A 19,478-nucleotide genomic window follows, 5' to 3' on the forward strand; every position below is an offset into this window, starting at 1 on the left:
ATTCAAAATTATCTTGGTGTACGGTGTGAAGTATAGCTCTAACTCTGTCTTTTTCCAAATCGCTACCCAGTTGTCTCATCATTTATGACAAAGTGTCTTTACCTCCCATTGATTTGTGATGCTGCCTTTTTCATACACTAAATCCTCGTGTTTTGGGGTCTATTTCTACATTTTCTATTCTGGTGCGATGTTCTATCCCTGTGATAATATGATGTTTTCATTTATTGAGGATCAGTCATTGTTTTTTTTTTTTTTTTTTTAAGATTTTATTTATTTATTCATGAGAGACAGAGAGAGAGAGAGAGAGGCAGAGGGAGAAGCAGGCTCCCAAGGAGCAGGGAGCCCGATGTGGGACTCGATCCCAGGACTCTGGGATCATGACCTGAGCCGAAGGCAGACACTTAACCATCTGAGCCACCCAGGCGCCCCAGTCATTGGTTTTAATCTCTCTCTTTTTTTTTAAGATTTTATTTATTTGACACAGAGAAAGAGCACAATTAGGGGGAGCGGCCGGCAGGGGGAGAGGGAGAAGCAGGCTCCCCACTGAGCAAGGAAGCAGATGCGGGGCTAGATTTCAGGACCCTGGGATCATGACCTGAGCCAAGGCAGATGCTTAACCGATTCAGCCACCCAGGCGCCCTTGGTTTTAGTATCTCTTAGGGCAAATGTCCCCCCAGTTCTATTTCTTCTTCAAGGTATTTTTGCTTCTTTAGTTCTTTTCCAAATTTAACTTTAGATTCAGTTTTTCTAGTTCCAGAGAGAAGTCTCTATTGGGATCATTTTTAATTTATATTCACTTAGGGAGAATTGACATTCTTATAAAGTTGATTTTCCTATCCAAGAACATGGTATGTTTTTCCATTTGTGGGAGAAGAAAGCCTAATTTTGGATCCTTCAGGAGTGTTTTAGTTTTCTTCATATATTTTGCACATAGCTTGTTACGTTCATTCCTAAGTATTTTATCTTTTTTGTTAAAATTGTGCATTGAGTTACTCTGGTGTTTAAAAGTATGTCTGTTAGTTTTTGTTGCATAATAAACCACACGAAACTTAGTGACCTAAAAGAGCAACCACTTATTTTACTTATGACTCTGTGGGCTGGTGATTTGGTCCACGCTTAGCTGGGTGACTTTTCTGCTGGGCTCCTTTTGTCTGTGGTCAGCTGTGGGTGAGATAAGCACTTCTCCTTCTGGGGATTGGCTGATTGTCAGTTGGAGTGCTAGGAGGCATGTGGGCCACACATTTTCCATCACCTGGCAGCCTAGCTCAGACTTGTTCACTTGGTGGTGGCAGATTACAAAAGCAAGAGACCAGAAGTTGCAAAGGTTCTTGATCCTGAGGCTTGAAACTCAGTGTCACTTCTGCCACATTCTGTTGGTCAGATCAAGCCACAAGACCAGCCCAAATTCAAAGGGTGGGGAAATACTCTCCACTTCTATTCAACAGAAATAGACTCCAGTTCCTCAGAGAGGAACTGCAAAGTGTATTTCTATACTTTTTGTTTTACTTTTTTGGCCATTTTTGCAATATACCACAATAAGATACTGTCAAGAGGAGAGAAAAGGGTGATGATCCAGTTAGTACTGGAAATGGACTTCTCACATAACCATCAGCCTGTATGGCAGGGTAAAAGGTCTGGAAAGAGCTGCACTTTGAATTTTGTCTTTATATTAAACCAGACCTTCAGAGAGCTGAATCTTAAACGACACTCTTTTATTTCCTTCACAGAATTAGCTCTTTTGAATTGTGCTTTAGTACTTGCCGTCAGCTAACATTGAAAGGGCATTAAAATCCATTAATTTTATTTATTACAGAGATCTTAAGATACTGTCCACGATGTCACACAGTGTCCTTTTCCTGGGCAGTCATGGGAAATTTCTCTTCCCACTTGGTATCAAGAATAGCTGCATTTCTCCTAAGCTACCATTAATAGTTTGCTTTTACCCAAGGCATGCTGCATATCATGTAACTGATCTTGTTTTCCTCTTACACTGGCAGCTGAGGCTTTTCGGAGCCAAATTGTGAGCTATTTTTTGCCAGTACATAGGAGTTTACAGTAGGCAACTTGTAATCTCATTTTATCCCTGGCCCCATTTATCCTTGCCCTATTTTTAAATTCTTTTCCTAATTATTTTTTTAAAGGTGAGACAGTATGTCATGATTAGAGCCCATAGTCACACAACCCAGAGGCAGGAGCTGGTAGAACCTGACTGGTAATCAGCTGGTGAGCAGACCACCTTGATGGGAGGGGATGAAAAATGCTTGTATTGCCCTCACAGTACTTGCTATTCACTTCCAGATTCCATAATTAGTTATATAAATGGATATTTTCTGAAGCTAGGTTTGCCTGTACTTAGGAATTTGCATTCTGTCCTTAATTCCTTTGCCCATCCTTGGCCACATGGCCCTACTGGAAGCCTTGTCCCGCAATACTGGGAAAAGAACTTTTGACTTCCTGCCAGATTGTGATAACATTCCCACAGAGATGAATAAGTAGACTTATACAAAGTTTCTGCCTTCCAGGGGCTTTCAGACCATTTGGAGAGATCAGATATAAATGTGGGACCAGTTATGTCATTAAATTATTATATATTGCTCCAAATTTCTAGAATGACAAACCTGAGCCTTGAGAATAATGAAGTTGTTTCTCTAGAAATGGATTTGTCATAAAGATAAATCCTAAAAAATCTGCCTTCGCCTCTTTCATGCCCTGTTAATGTCTAACCAAAACAGATCCCAAACAGACTAGTACAGCCACTTACCTGCTAAAGCATAAAGTAGGGGTTGACTCCGTGCTTTTGCACAACTTTTGGGTAAGTCATTAGCTTGTAATTTAAACTTTAGTCCATAGAGATGTCTTACGGAATTCTGACCTTGCTTGGGACTTTGCATTCATAAATCAGGATATTAATTGTACTCATTTAAATAGATAAATTTTTAAAATGAATTTACCTACAACATATAATTTGGATAATTCTTCCCTTGTTAAATAAATAATGCAGATGATTTAATGTAAATGTTAAACCAATGCACAGTATTTTTCATTTCAATTGCATGATTTCTTTTCTGAACATTGTTAAAGTATAAATGGATATGAAACATGTAAAACATGACTATTGTATTTTTATTATATATTGTTTCTTTTTTTTTTATTGTTTCTTGAAGCAAGAAAAAAACTACTAGAAAAATCTTTCTCTATTAAATAGCTAGATTGTGGGGCACCTGGGTGGCTCAGTCGTTAAGCGTCTGCCTTCGGTGCGGGTCATGATCCCAGGATCCTGGGATTGAGCCCCACATTGGGTTCCCTGCTCGGTGGGAAGCCTGCTTCTCCCTCTCCCGCTCCCCCTGCTTGTGTTCCCTCTCTTGCTGTCTCTCTCTCTGTCAAACAAATAAAATCTTTAAAAAAAAAAAATAGCTAGATTGTTTTCTGCTTCTGACTTTTCTGACTACATGGAATCCAAAGGTTAAGCTATTTCCACGATACTTAAATAAGTCTTTGGTATTTATATTTTCAAACACACTATAATGAGCTGCAGTCACATAATAGAATCCTGGGGTCAAAATCATATCATCATAAAATATTTTTAAATGAAGTTTAAAAATGACCAAAATTCCTGTTGCAAACTGAATTAAAGTTTAGTTTCAAATGCTTGGAGGCAAGATACCTGTGGTGGAGCTCCATTCCTTCCACAGTTTCCCCTGAAATACAACTCTGCTTCACATTGTCACACAAAATATTTATGTGTCCCGATAAGGACAAAGGTAATCTATTTACACACAATATTTAAATTTTGTACTGGTCAGAAAGGTTCATCTGATCACTGCTTCTCAATTCATGTGTATACAAATCACCTGGGGATATTTTTAAAATACAGATTCTGAGGTGCCTGGGTGGCTCAGTCCGTTAAGCCTCTGCCTTCGGATCGGGTCTTGATCCCAGGGTTCTGGGATTGAGCCCAGCGTCAAGCTCCCTGCTCAGCAAGGAGCCTGCTTTTCCCTCTCCCGCTCCCCCTGCTTGTGTTCCCTCTCTCGCTGCCTCTCTGTCAAATTACATAAATAAAATCTTAAAGAAAATAATAAAATAAAATATGTCTTCAGCCCACATGGACATTTTAAGCTTTAATCTCCTGGGTGAAGTCTTTCACCGTACCCTCCCCATCAGCCATGACTGATTATTTTCACCCCGGTCATACAAATGTACTGTTCATACATGCCAAAGTATTGCATTTACCACCCTGTCCTGTAACGATCTAAGTGTCTGACTCTTTTAGGAGACTGAGGATAGAGACTATGTTTACTCAGTTTTGTAATTATAGTGTCAAGCAGTATGCCTGGGCGTGTAGCAGTTACTCTACAAAGCTTTCTTGTATAAATACCATATGGATGGATGATTGTTTACCACTCACTGTACAGAGTTTTATCTTTTCCTGCAACAAAATTTACAAAACTTTATTCACGGACAATGTGTTTAAAAATGACATTTAAGGGTGCCTGGGTGGCTCAGTTGGTTAAGCGACTGCCTTCAGCTCAGGTCATGATCCTGGAGTCCCGGGATCGAGTCCCGCATCGGGCTCCCTGCTCGGCAGGGAGTCTGCTTCTCCCTCTGACCCTCCTCCCTCTCATGCTCTCTCTCATTCTCTCTGTCTCAAATAAATAAATAAAATCTTTTAAAAAAATGACATTTAAGTTGTAAATAAGAGTATCATTTAGTTCTGTTGAGCTAAACGACTGTAAGCGCCTCCAGGGGGGTACCCACACAGTGTCTCTGGAAGGGGCGGGACGGCAAACCACCGAGATGGACCTCACTCCTCCGGGGCGCCTAGAGAGGCCCCGGAAATGCCCGGGAGGGGAGGGCACTGCAGGGAGTCGGTGACGCACTTCCGGCCTGGTTTTTTAGTACTTTTTGTCACTGGGCGTCGCGGGTTGTGGGTGGAATACCTGCGGGTGGGAGGAGTATCGGAGGGGTCGGGCAGGGTAGGGCCCTGCTGGGGACGGGATAGTCGGGAGCCGCTGCTCTGGGGAAGTCTGATGAGTTGTGGGGCTTTTTGCAGGGTTTGCTGTCTTGTCCCCTGAAGGCAGAACTCCGGGAAAGTCAGCCCGCGCGGGAGGAAGATGAGTTCGAGCTTGACCGCGAGTCAAGTCCCTGATGCTGAGGCAGGAGCCTGGATGGCAGCTGCGAGGTCCAGGGTCGCCGCGCCGTCTCTGCGTGATGGACTTTTGATAGTGAAAGTGGAGGAAGACTCACCCGGAGGTCAGGAGCCCGACGCGCCTGGGGACTGTCAGGATCCGGAAAAGTCGCGACAGCGTTTTAGGCGGTTCCGTTACCAGGAGGTGGCTGGACCCGAAGAGGCGCTAAGCCGGCTCAGGGAACTTTGTCGCCGGTGGCTGAGGCCCGAGATGCACTCGAAGGAGCAGATCCTGGAACTGCTGGTGCTGGAGCAGTTCCTGAGCATCCTGCCCCAAGAGCTACAGGCTTGGGTGCGGAGGCACTGCCCGCAGAGCGGGGAGAAGGCTGCGGCCGCGGTGCGCGTTTTTCAGAGAGCGCTTGATGGGGCCTCACCCCAGGTGAGGAGTGAAAGTGTTCTGGTGGCGGGGGTGTAGGGAACAGAGGTATACGGGATGCTGTGAGTTTCAGACCTTCTTTCCTTACTACATTTTGTCCTAACTTCAGGGTGTGCGTGAAACTTTCTTTTCGTAGGAAACAGTGACAAGTAAATCTATCCGGGAAATGATCCTTGAGTTACAGACCTCTGAGCACAAAACCAACGTGGGAGCATTGTTTACCCATTGTAAGACACCCTGTTGTCTTAACTAGATTATTTGAGGAAGAAAGGTGACAGGTGGAACGTGGCTTCATGTCGTTAACTACTTAGGCTAGAACAGCAATTCTCTACCACTTTGTTTTACTTTTTAGAAGTTTAGCGACCCCCGTCCTCCTACGGTTGATAACGGTATTCCAGAGATGCGAGAGGGGCTCTAATGGAGTTTACTGATCATGCCTATGTGGTGAAGCCTCCATAAAAATCCCAATAGTGTGAGATTCAGAGGGCTTCCAACTGGTGAACACCTCCTTATACCCAGAGGGTGAAAAACCCCAACTCTTTGGGGACAGAAGCTCCTGTGCTCCTGACCACCCAGATCTCACTATGTATTTTTTCTTTTTTTTTTAATGGTACAACCAACCATCTTTGGAAGACAATTTGGGAGGGTTTTGTTTGTTTGTTTGTTTTTATTTATTTATTCATGAGAGAGAGAGAGAGGCAGAGGGAGAAGCAGGCTCCCAAGGAGCAGGGAGCCCGATGCGGGACTCGATCCCAGGACCCTGGGACCATGACCTGAGCCGAAGGCAGAGGCTTAACCATCTGAGCCACCCAGGCGCCCCTCACTATGTATTTTTTCGTTTGGCTGTTCATCTGTATCCTTTATCATATCTTTTTGTAATAAACTGGTAAATCTAAGTGTTTGCCTATGTACCGTGAGCTCTTCAAGCAAAGAGTCGAATTGGTAGGGGGAGGTCATGATTTGTGGCCAAGTCAGACAGGAATTGTGTGTAACCTGGAGACCTACTACTTGCGGTTGGCTTCCAAAGTTGGGAGGGGAGGATAGTCTTGGGGGACCGGGCCCTTAACCTGTGGGATCTGACTCTATATCCAGGTAGATAGTATCAGAATTGAGTTAAACTTTAGGACACCCAGCTGGTATTACAGAATTGCCTGATATGTGAAAACCCCTACATCTGGTGTCAGAAGTGAAGTATTGTAGTGAAAATATTCAGAGTATTGAAAGTAGAAGAGACACACAGAAGTGTGATTTTCCTTTACAAGGAAGCAGAGGCAAGGCTCAGGAAAAAACAAATTTTATTATACTCAGATCTTAGAAACAGGAGGCACAGCATGACACTCAGAGCTTCCTGGGAAGGACACTTGGGGTGGTCAGGAGGCAGAAAACTGGAGGAAAGGGAAAGGTTTAGGCCAGAGCCTGTACTGAGGTTTCCCAGGGAAAGACAAGGCAGGGCAGGGGGAACAGTTTAGAATTGGTTGGTTTGAATAATTTCAGCAGTCTCTAACCTGTAGGGCTGGTCCCTAGTTGGTTTGACAACTGGTTCTAGAATGAAGAAGATAGAGTATACAGGCAGGTAGAGGAGGTATGGCTTGAGATTAAGTAGTCTTGGCTGAGCCTTTTGCTCTCTCTAAGAATTGACTAGCTGTGGGAAGGGCAGTCTCCCTAGCCAGAAAGATTTTTTTTTTTTTTAAGATGTCAAAACTTAACATATAGAAAATTTAAAAATATATTTCCCTTTCCTGTCGTTTAGTGAGAGATCCTTAGAGTCCATTTGTGACCCATCACTGAAACCTAGACTGACATCTCTCCACACCAGTGTTAGAACCTTCCCTTTCCAAGAACTGTGGCTTTACCTTCTGTGAATGGTCAATTTACATTTAAATAAGCTACCTCAAAAGATCATCTTGCTGGATAATTATCTTATTGTGCAATGGTCAAGGGAAGGGAAAGTAAATTTTAATGAACACCTGCTGTCAGTGAGCTACCTTCATCTTCTTAAATTATTTGTATGCATTTCACACATGAGGTAACCAAGTCTCAGAGCCAGCACTGCAATTGGGGACTTCCTGCTTACCTGTATATTTTTAATCTATATCAGATTTCCTATTTGATAAATCACAGTGATATAACTCAAAGATTTTGCTCTTTCCCCACATTAGTATGGACAGTCCACAGAAAAGCTTTTCAGGATTGCAAGAGAATTTCAGCCTCTGTCTTTGTTCCTTTGAAACTCCAGTCAGTACAAGACTCACTGGAAAAGATTCAACAGCCATGGTTGTTAACTTGATTCCCAGGGCTTTCTGCTCAGTGTTTGCAGACTCCTCTGGAGTCTGGTTTCATCCTGAGATGAGTGGTCACTTATGCTGTCCTGGGACAGCAGGCACTGAGTAGAGGTCTCATGTTGTTTCAGGAGTTGGTGACGGTTGAGAATATGGCTGTGTCTCTAACCTGGAAGGAGTGGGACCGTCTGGACCCAGCTCAGAGGGACTTCTGCCCGGAGAGCGCACTGAAGGACTGTAGAAACACGGTCTCGCTGGTCTCGCTGAGTAAGTGCTGACTTTGTTTCAAGCTGTGTGTGATTTGTGGAGGGCCAGTCACACACCCAGGTTGAGATCTGTTAGCATCTCTTTTGTGACCCAACAGGTCCTTGCTGTTCTGTATTGTTAGATGATAGATTCAGCTTTTTATTTTGGTTCATTTTAAATAAAATACATACAGAAAAATATAAAAAATATAATGGGCACCTGTGTATCTACCACCCGGGTTTATCAAATTCTAATATTTCAGTATTTTAATATATTCCTGTATGATTCTTTTGCACCTTGCCTTTTTTTTTTTCCAGCGTTACATTTTTGGGATTTATCCATGTCGACACATGTAGCTCTCGTTCATTCATTTTAACACTTGTCTATTTCACTGTATGAATAGTCCAGAATTCATTTATCCACTGTCCTATCAATGGACATCAAAGCTTCTAGTTTTTCACTGTTACAAATAGCATCACATCAAAGATTCTTGAATCATTCTGTGTTCATTTATAGGAACTCCTAAAGAGAATAGACTTAGGCATGTTTGCCCATCTTGCTGTTCAGAAGGACTGTAACCAGTTTGGGCTCCTACCAGCAATGTGTGAGAATTCTTTCTCTGCATCCTTGTCAACATTTGCTGTTCAGCTGATGGCGTGATGTCGTAACACAGTAGCTCACATGTTCCTTTTGAAATATTACATCACACATCTGCTCAGAACCTGTTTCACGCAGAGTAAAAGCCTAATGTGACAAGGCCCCGTCACCCTGCCCACTCCTCTCCTACTCTGCCCCTCACTCACCGTGCTTCAGCCCCACTGACCTTGCTGCTCCTTGAACATGGTGGGCATCCTGCCTCCTGTTCTTTCTCTATTTGATCCCTCTGCCTGGAATAATCTTCCTCCAGATCTCCACTAAGCAAACTCCCTGACTTGTTTCAAGTCTTTGCTCAGATTTCAGTCTTCAGTGAGGCCTGACCTGACCATCATGTTTAATACTGCAGTTTGCCTTCACTGTCTCCTTCTCCCACACTGCTGACTGATCCCTTAACTTCCTCGACTTGGTCCATAGCATTTGTCACCCTCTGACTTCTTATATAATTTATGTTGTTTATTTTATTGTCTGACCGCCCCTTCTAGAATGTAAACTCCACAAGGTTGGGGGGATTTTGTCTGCTTGGTTCTAATATATCCCAAGCCCTTGGAATACTGCTTGGCACACAGTAGGCGCCTAATAAATACTAGGTGGATTAACGAATGAATGGTATCTTATTGTTTTAACTTGCATTTCCCTGATTCCCTACTGGGTTAAAGATCTTTTCAGATTTTTGTTTTGAACATTCTATGAATTGCCTGTTGATATCCTATCTCCCTTCCTTTCCTGTGTTATTTTTTTAATTGCTTTGTGGCAGTTCTTTGTTTTTTTTTTTTTTTTTTAAGATTTTATTTATTTATTTGACAGAGAGAGACAGAGAGAGAGAGGGAACGCAAGCAGGGGGAGTGGGAGAGGGAGAAGCAGGCTTCCCGTGGAGCAGGGAGCCCGACGTGGGGCTCGATCCCAGGACCTTGGGATCATAACCTGAGCCGAAGGCAGACGCTTAACGACTGAGCCACCCAGGCGCCGTCTTTGTATTTTTGATATTAACTCTTTGTTGTTTTACTGGTTATATAAGTGGCTTTTCTTTTCACAATGACATCTTTAGTTATGTAGAATTTAAAATTTTTAATATACGGTTGACTCGTACATGCAGGGGTTAGGGGTACCAGCCCCTTCCCCCCACGGTCAAAACTCCACATATAACTTTTAACTCCCCAAAAACTTAATTACTCATAGCCTACCATTGACTGGAAGCCTTATGGATAACATAAACAGTCGATTAACATGTATTTTGTATGTTACATGTATTACCTACGATGTTCTTAAGAAAATCATAACGGGGGCACCTGGGTGGCTCAGTCGTTAAGCGTCTGCCTTCAGCTCAGGTCATGATCCAGGGTCCTGAGATCGAGCCCCACATCGGGCTCCTTGCGCAGTGGAAGCCTGCTTCTCCCTCTCCCACTCCCCCTGCTTGTGTTTCCTCTCTCACTGTCTCTCTCTCTGTCAAAAAATAAATTAAAAATCTTAAAAAAAAAATGCATTCAACATGCACAAAAAAAAATCCTTCTTAAAGAAAATCATAAGGAAGAGAAAATACTCTTACGGTATTGTACTGTCTTTACCAAAAAAATCCGTACATGAGTGGGCCTGCACAGTTTAAACACTTGTTCGAGGGTCAGCTATGCTCAGATTTTTCAATCTTTTATTTGGTGGTTTGTGTTTTTCCAATCTTAGGAAAATACCAGGCCCTTCTCAGTCCTGATTCCAACTTTGCAGAGACAACAGCTTTAAAATCTTTTATTTGTTTTTCACTAGTATTTATTTTCATAGTTCTAAATAGAACTCTTATTGGGCTATTTTTTCCCCGATTTCAGGCAGTATCTCTTGACTGTCTCCTGAGGAAGACAGGAATTATGCCTCCCAACACACACACACGCACATTTAGCCGTCTGTAATTCTCTCATTATAGTTAAATCAGTCCTTTTGTATATCGATGTATAATGTTTCAGTGTTCCACTTGTGAAAATATTATCTGTATTCACTCACGTAGCTTATATGATTATATGTCTTATTTTACAACTTTTAGTTTTGCTTTTCTTTTCTTTTTTTTTTTTAGTTTTGCTTTTCTAACTATTGAACATGAGATCACTCACAGGCTCCCTGTTAGAAACGTAAAACTCGGGCGCCTGGGTGGCTCAGTTGGTTAAGCGACTGCCTTCAGCTCAGGTCATGATCCTGGAGTCCCTGGATCGAGTCCCACATCGGGCTTCCTGCTCGGCAGGGAGTCTGCTTCGTCCTCTGACCCTATCCCCTCTCAGGTGTTCTCTCTCTCTCATTCTCTCTCTCTCAAATAAATAAAAAAAAAAAAAAAAAAGAAACGTAAAACTCTATGTTCAGATGTATCAGATACACCATCAGTTTCATACTCCCCTTGGAGGAATCCTCCAGAAGCTTCTTCTGCTCCAGTGTGAATGGGCTTCTCTCCAGGCTTGTTACACAACTGTTGTCCCCAAAACCTTCTTTCACTATCACCCTGGAATTCCTTTTCTCTTTCCTGGACTCCATACCATTTTTGTCCTTGGTTTACCTACCTCAATTTGATGGAGGACATCTTCCAGTATCTTCTAGAGAACATATACTCTGGAGCTTAATTTTTTTGAAAGTTTGCGTGTCTGAAAATGTCTCTATTCCTCTCACACATCCGGATCATAGTATGGCTGGATTCCCCATTAGAAATGATTTTACCGACAGGGTTAATGGGTGGCTCAGTTGGTTAAGCATCAGACTCGACTTCGGTTCAGATCATGATCTTGTGGTCATGAGATTGAGCCCCACGTCAGGCTCTGGGCTCAGCATGGAGTCTGCTTGGATTCTCTCTCTGCCCCAACCCCTGTGCACACTCCCCTCACCCTCTCTCAAATGAATGAATGAATGAATGAATGATTTTACATTTTGAAAACTGAATATTCTGGCTAGCTTGCCATGTTGCTAGAAGAAACTGGATGCCATTGTGATATTTTATCCTTGGTGTGTGATGTTTGTTCTGCATAGAAGCCTTTAGAATCTCTTCTTTATTCCTGCTAGCATAAAGTTTCAGAATGAAGTGACTTAGTGTAAGGGTTTTTTTTTTTTCATTCATTTTCCTTGTAACATAGACACCCATGTCTTTGAGTTGCGAGAAAATTTTTATAGTATTTTTTTTTTTTATTCATTTGAGACAGAGAGAGAGAGAGAGAGTAGGAGCAGTGGGGAGAGGCAGAGGAGAGGGAGAAGCAGACTCCCCACTGAGCAGGGAGCCTGATGTGGGGCTCGATCCCAGGACCTGGAGATCATGACCTGAGCCGAAGGCAGACGCTTAACGACTGAGCCACCCAGGCGCCCCTTTATAGTATTTTTTTTTATATACTTACCTACCTGTTTATTTTTATGTCATTTTTTTCCTGTTTTCTTTCTGGGATTTCTTTTATTTGGATGTTGGAACTTGTGGACTGATTGCATCAGCTTCTTCCCTGTCCCTTCTTATTTCTTTTTTTTAAGGTTTTATTTTTAAGTGATCTGTACACCCAACCTGGGGCTTGAACCCACAACCCTGAGATCAAGAGTCACATGCTCCACCAAATAAGCGAGCTAGGTGCCCTCTGCAAAAGCTTTTTTTTATTTTGATATAATCCCAGTTGCTTATTTTTGCTTTTGTTTCCCTTGCCTCAGGAGACATATGTAGAAAACAGCCAATTCAGAGAAATTACTACCTGTGCTCTCTTCTAGGATTTTTATGGTGTCAGGTCTCACATTTAGGTCTTTAATTCATTTTGTGTTTATTTTTGTGTACAGTGTTAGAAAGTGGTCCAGTTTCATTCTTTTACATGTAGCTGTCCGGTTTTCCCAGCACGGTTTATTAGAGAGACTGTCTTTTCCCCCATTGTATACTCATGCTTCGTTTGTCATCGAGTAACTAACCACACAAGTGTGGGTCCATTGCTGGGCTCTCTATTCTGTCCCATTGATCTATGTGTCTGTTTTTGTGCCAGTACCATACTATTTTGATTGCTACAGATTTGTAGTGTATCTTGAAATCTGATGTTGTGATACCTCCAGCTTCGTTCTTTCTCAGCACTGCTTTGGCTATCAGGTGCTGTTTTATTTGGGAATTCCCATATGTTAGGCCTGGGCTGGCAAGTTTTACCTCAGAGAGATTTATTCAACAAATATTTTGAGCATCAGCGGTAAGCCAGGTGCTGTTCTAGGTGTTGGGGACATAATAGGGAATAAAACCTATGAAATCCCTGCCATAAAAATCCCTTCCCTTTCTGCCTGGAGGATGTCGGCTTCGGAGCTCACAGTTTGGGGCATGAGCAGGGAACAGTGCACTGAGCTTCTCCCAGCTGTGTGTCCATTTTCACTTGATTGTCCTGAGAGGAAAGTGGTCCCTGTCCCCTGTTCTCAGCTGTGCCTGACATCCCCAACCCAGAACTTACCTGGCTCAGTCTCCCTGGAGGGTAAGCTGCAAAAATTCTGGATTGGGGTGGAATCTGGTGGCTTGACTGCTCCTCTGTAGACTCTCAGTCAGTCTGAGATTTGTCTCCCACCCAGACCCTGCCTCCAGACATTGAGGGCACGTGGTGTATCTGTTACGATAACTCATCACGTGACTAGAAGGTCTCTTGTTAAACCGTCCTTCATTCATGGGGTACAGGCTGTCCTGCCCTTCTTTTTTTTTAAGATTTTAGTTATTCATTTGACAGAAAGAGAGCACAAGCAGGGGGAGAGGCAGAGGGAAAAGCAGGCTCCCGATGAGCAGGGAGCCCAATGCGACTCGATCCCAGGACCCTGGGAACACGACCCGAGCCAAAGGCAGACGCTTAACGACTAAGCCACCCGGGCGCCCCTGTTCTGCCCTTCTTGACACCCCTTCCAGATATGCCTCTGTCATGACATTGTGCCTCCTACAACGGTGGAGTGGAGCACAGGGAAAAGAGATGGGTTTGTGTGTGTAGGCACAAGCATAAAAGGAAAGAAACGGGGTTCATACTGGTAAATATGAGCACATCTGGCAGGTTGATTAAAATAATTTAACTTGGGGAGTGGTTCATGGAGAATATTTTGGGGGGTTATTTTACTGCAGGCACTTGCTTGTTTCGGTCTTGCAAAGGGATGAAATGTCAGCCATTTTATTTTTCTTTTTAATGTTTCAGGTTTGGAAACCAGAACCGAGAACAAAGAATTTATTCCAAAGCAAGAGGTTTTAGAAGAAGTAGACCCGCAGGGGCAGCTACAAGAAGGGTCCCACAGGAAGGTTCCCCCATTTTCTGGGTGTGATGATACCCACAAGAACAGGGTAGAAAAGCAGTCAGAAAATCCCTCACCGCTGAAACTTGAAAATTCTCCTGAAGAGGAAGGACTCTCCAGCACCACAGATCTCAAGAATGGTCCCACGGAAGAGGGAGACTCCAAAAATAATGAATTTGGGAACAGTGCCCCCAGTTCAAACTTTGTTCCTTATCAGCACATCCAGACAGTGGAGAGGCCCGTTAACAGGAACCAACAGGGGGACAGTTGTAAACAGAGTCGAGACCCGGTAAAACGTCAGAGGGTGAAACCTCACAGCTCTGTTGACAGTGAAGAACATTCCCGCAGGGCAGGTCTTTCTGAGACCCAGCGGCAGTTCTGTGAAGAAAGGCCTTATAGATGTGACCACTGTGAGAAGAGTTTCAAGCAGCGTTCTGACCTTTTTAAACACCAGCGAATCCACACGGGAGAGAAGCCCTATGAATGCCAAGAATGTGGGAAGAGCTTCAGTCAGAGTGCCGCCCTGATTAAACACCAGAGGACACACACGGGCGAGAAGCCCTACACCTGTCCCAAATGTGGGGATAGCTTCAGACAGAGCTCCCACCTCAACCGGCACCAGAGAATCCACGTGGGAGAGAAACACTTCAAGTGTAACGAATGTGGGGAAACCTGCCGCACTTCCAACCGCTTCAGACACCAGAGGATACATAAAGGGGAGAGACCCTATACGTGTGAAGAATGTGAGAAGAGCTTCAAACGGTGCTCAGACCTCTCTAAACATCAGAGAGTCCACACCGGTGAGAAGCCATATGGGTGTTCTGTGTGTGGGAAGCGCTTCAGTCAGAGCGCAACCCTCATTACACACCAGAGGACCCACACTGGGGAAAAGCCTTATAAATGTCTTGAATGTGGGGAAAGCTTTAGACAGAGTCCACACCTTATCCGACACCAAAGGATCCACAGAAATAAAGTCCCACTGTTCTGACATGGCTGCTGTCTGGCTGTTTTGGTTGGTTGGTTAGTTGGTTGGTTGGTTAGTTTTTTCCATTGTCCAGAAACTACATTCTTTGGCATTTGGAGTATTTCAGTCAATTGTGGATCGTATTTCCATGGGCATCCCACCCAAGACAGATCAGTCAGTCTGACTTGAGTCTCAGTACCTACTCAGATAGAGCATCGAAGTGAAGTAGGAATGTGTAAATGGGGAGCCCTTCCAAAGGATGGTTGCATGGAAGGGCCTTCCGACATGTGACAGTTCTGTCCTTGTCTCTTCCCTCTTCTTACCTCCACTTTCAGACCCAAGCCTTGCCCACTCCACTTACTTCCCTGAGAAATATTTTAGTCACTTAGAGTTGTCTTTCCTTTTTTTTTTTTTAAATTATCTTTCTACCTCAATGGTGGACAGGATTTCAAATACACGATAATCCAAAACACCGTGTAAAGTTTGGTGCATGCAAGAGGCATTCTGTATTTTTTACTTTCTAAACATTAATTTTGCAGAGTTTCTCTTCCCCATTCTAGGAGTTCAGTTTTATAACTCCTGTTGATTTCCTTTTAAATGAGAAGCAAAGGAAGGCCCCACCCAAACACACCCACTAATTCCTGTCACTGTATCGTTTTCGAAGCTAGTTAAATTTAAGGGCCTCTATTTGAAAACTTTTGGTTTTTGATGAAAGTCCTCCCTAAACCTTTCGTAAGCTTTGGGTGTTGGCGGGGAGAGGAGGGAGGCTCTTGTGATATCAAATAGCCTAAAACACGTTTTTTTCTGTCAAGGCTTCTTAATGTATGGGACATAAGGAAGTGCTCTGGAGCGTGTTCCGCAAAAGGTCACCAAAGGCAGAAGCTCCTTCAGCTCTTGCTTGTTTTGCGACCAGTATTCACTGACATAATACTCTGTTCATAAAATGCACCCATAGACATTTTTCCATTTGACTCCTAGCAACCCTATGAGGTAAGTAGGGACTTATGTCATTCCCAGGTAGAGAGGAAGAAGTGAAGGCACACAGTTGATGCTTCAGAACTTAGGTGAGCAGGGGCACCTGGGTGGCTCAGTCAGTTAAGCACCCGACTCTTGATCTCAGCCCAGGTTTTGATCTCAGGGTTGTGAGTTGAAGTCCAGTGCTCCATGCTGGGTGTGGAGCCTACTTAAAAAAGGAAAAAAAAAAAAGAACTCAGGTGATCTGACTGCTTGTCCAGTAACGTGAGTTTCTTCTTTGCAGTTAGCACTGGGCTCCCACCCCACCATGGCTTGCCTCTTCTCCCCGTCCCGTCCCGCCTCCCCTCTGCCCAGCTGGAGCACCTCCGTGGTAGTAATGGTGGAGGGCCATTGGCTTGTGCACATGCATCATGACGAGAAACACCAGCTCTCAAAGGGTTTCAAATTTGATCATTCTTTAACTTCCCCAGAGCCATCTTTCCACCCATGTGACTGGTGAAGGAAGGATATGGGGTTGGCTTTATTGTCTCTGGTGGATTAAACGAGGCATGCCACGAAGCCTAAGCCGATCTTACCTTTCCACTTTTTTTTTTTTTTTAAGATTTTATTTATTTACTTGAGAGAGCACAAGCAGGGGGAGCAGCAGGCAGAGGGAGAGGAAGAAGTAGGCTCCCCGCCCAATGTGGGACTCGATCCCAGCACCCTGGGGTCATGACCTGAGTCAAAGGCAGATGCTTAACCGAGTGAACCACCCAGGCTGCCCCCTCCCTTTTTTTCAAGATTTATTTATTTGTGAGAGAGAGCACAAGCAGAGGGAAGAGGGAGAGGGGGAAGCAGATTCCCTGCTGAGCAGGGATCCCGACTCAGGACTCAATTCCAGGATCCTGAGATCATGACCTGAGCCGAAGGCAGACAGTTAACCGACTGAGCCACCCAGGCGTCCCTTACCTTTCCACTTCTACACACGAGCCTGTATTGTATCTAAGTTCTTTTTGAACCTGTTTGGGGGTTTTTGTTTTTGTGTTTTTTATTGTTTTTTTTAAAGATTTTACTTATTTGACAGAGCACACAGGGAGGGGGAGCCGCAGAGGGAGAGGGAGAAGCAGGCTCCTCGCTGAATAGGGAGCCTGATGTGGGGCTTGATCCCAGGACCCTGGGATCATGCCCCGAGCCGAAGGCAGTCACTTAACTGAGCCACCCAGGCGCCCTTTGTTTTTGATCAAGGGAATATAAGGACATTATTGGATATTTGGGAAAATAACAGGAAATTACCCATAATCCTACCACACTGATCACCCGTTACTGGCATTTTGTCATATTTCCTTCTGAATTTTTTCTCTGCATACTTCTCATATAATGAAAATCATAGTGTTTATATTTTACATCTTTTTAATATTATGTCTTAAGGATTTTACATGGTTTTCATAACCTTTACGCTTAATGGCTGCATCATTTTCCATCAAGTGGACATAATGATGGAGCCATTTTCCTTTTATTGGATAGTTCAGGCATTTCTCCTCATTGTTGCAAGCAGTGCTATAGTGAATGTCAGTATAATTTGGATTGTTCTTTAGAATCTAAGGCTAGATTCCCAGAAGTAGAATTCCTTGGTCAGTATGTGAGCTAATACACTTTCCTAGTTTCTCTCCCCCAAAGCGAGTACCAAATTATTCTATTCTGAGTGTCCTACTCTAGCCTTGTCACCTTACCTCATCTTAATTTTCATTCCCTAAATGTTCAAAAACCAAAACTAAATTATTTGCCTTCCAGAGCTCACTTCCTTGATCCTGGATGTGATGGAACAGTAGTGCACGTCTTCTCCTTGGACCCTCCTTGAAACCAGCAGGAGGGACGGTGAGAGGGCTGGGCTGGGTGCCCTTAGGCTTTGGGGTGTAGACGGCCCTCTCACTAACCCCACCAGAGAGTGAGGGACCAGAGGGTCGTGAGGCATCTGAGGTTCCTTTAAGGGACGTGGGGCAGGGCCATCTTCTAGGCACACGCAGTGGGGTGGGGCTGAGCAGGTGAGCCCACTTCCCATTGTGCTAACCTGGCAGGATTCTGAACAGTCTTTGGCAACCAGTGGTGCCCCAGCAGGTGTCACAATGGACTGTGGGGTCTTATGACACAACATGGCTTGGGAGCCTCCGTGGCCACTCATCGTGGATGCCCACATATCCACATTGCCCACTTCAAGTGGTTCGCCTAGAACGTCTGTTATCTTCAGAATCCACCCTGATTATTCTGGTGGGCAAAGGGCTTATCATAATTGGGCTCCCCACTTTGATGATTATTTTTAATTGTCCAAGGCCCACTTGCCAGACTGTATGGCTTAGTTTAGCTCTTGGCCACAGCCCAAGAATAGCCTTTAGGGCATGCCTCTAGTTCTCCCATAGCTGAGTGTATGCCTGTAACAGACTCCCCAGACCAGATTGCGGATTTCCAAATCAGTTCTCATCCATGCAATGGAGAGCTGCCATCAGGAAACCAAAGTGCCATTTTTTTAAATGTATGTATGTATTTCTTTTTAAAGATTTTAAGTAATCTCTATACCCAACATGGGCCTCGGACTTGCAACCCTAAGATCAAGAGTCAGATGCTCCACCAATTGAGCCTACCAGGCACTTGATTGATTGATTGCTTGCTTTATTAGGGAGCTTTATGGCTTCCACTTAGCAGTGGAGGGAAGCACTTTTCATAGGTCCCCATCTCCCTAGGTTGTTTTAAGTGGGACTTATCTCTCACTGGCTTATTTCCCCCTCAGTCAGAAGTCAACTTTGTTTAGGTTCTTCTAGCCAATTCATGCCGACCAGTACAAAATTACTGCTTTTTGAACCCAATATACAGTCTATTACTATTTTCCTCCTGCAAGGCTCAAGATTCCTTAATTTTCTGAGGTGCCACTTCCTTTTTCTCAATAGATCTTTGTTTTTATATGTTGGGTGAGAAGTCATGGAATTGGTAGGAGCAAGAAAATAAAACCAAGAAGAAACTAGAGGGGATTTATAGGAGAGCGTCCAAATAGTTTATATTGCAGACCTAGGATGATGCTTAGGATATTAGAATTTCAAATGGGTTTCTTGTATTGGTGAGCTGTAGGGAAGAGTCATATGGTCAGCTCAACCTATGTAACCTAGGGCTCCTCGAGGACTACAGTCGACACTTTCTGAACGCAAGCAACTCACTTGTGGGGAGAAGTGTTGAAACACTGGGAGGGGAGTATAGAAGAGACAGAGCAGGGAAGACCGCTAATAAAGCAGCTGCCAAGGTGAGTGAATGCATAATCCCATGGCAAAACCGAAAACAAGTGTAAAATACATGTTTCAGAGATATTCCACCCAAGGGGAGAGGATCCTATTTGTGAAATTCCCATCAAGCATTAGCTGAGGCCTGCTCACACAATGTAGTTACCCTACAGAGCAGTGGCCTTTTGTGGTTTTAGAAAAAGCCTGCAGGCCAAGAGACACACGGTGCAACTCAGATGAAGCCCAAAAGAGGGAGTAAGCAGAGGGCAGGCAGGCCAACTATTAACAGTTGACTTAGAACTCTGAATAGAAATCTAGTAGCACGCTA

General features: G+C 43.9%; 1 protein-coding gene across 1 annotated transcript; it reads left to right on the forward strand.

Annotated features, from left to right (window-relative positions):
* Positions 1-4,901: 4,901 nt before the first annotated feature.
* ZNF394 (zinc finger protein 394) lies at positions 4,902-14,974 on the forward strand. Its single transcript, XM_045875753.3, has 3 exons — positions 4,902-5,564; positions 7,972-8,107; positions 13,876-14,974. Exons 1-3 carry the CDS (start codon positions 5,112-5,114, stop codon positions 14,955-14,957), a joined length of 1,671 nt encoding a protein of 556 aa, XP_045731709.1. The 5' UTR covers positions 4,902-5,111; the 3' UTR covers positions 14,958-14,974.
* Positions 14,975-19,478: the final 4,504 nt, after the last annotated feature.

This window comes from Mirounga angustirostris, unplaced genomic scaffold (assembly GCF_029215605.1).
Source record: "Mirounga angustirostris isolate CCGP_5_RB_7025 unplaced genomic scaffold, mMirAng1.0.hap1 SCAF_5, whole genome shotgun sequence".
NCBI classification, from domain to species: domain Eukaryota; kingdom Metazoa; phylum Chordata; class Mammalia; order Carnivora; family Phocidae; genus Mirounga; species Mirounga angustirostris.

What these genes read in the sequence shown, in the direction of transcription:
- ZNF394 (XM_045875753.3), top strand. Translation starts at nt 5,112, where the DNA reads ATGAGTTCGAGCTTGACCGCGAGTCAAGTCCCTGATGCTGAGGCAGGA. An exon ending in TTGATGGGGCCTCACCCCAG is followed by an intron (nt 5,565 to 7,971) that starts GTGAGGAGTGAA and finishes ATGTTGTTTCAG; the next exon opens with GAGTTGGTGACGGTTGAGAA. An exon ending in GGTCTCGCTGGTCTCGCTGA is followed by an intron (nt 8,108 to 13,875) that starts GTAAGTGCTGAC and finishes TTAATGTTTCAG; the next exon opens with GTTTGGAAACCAGAACCGAG.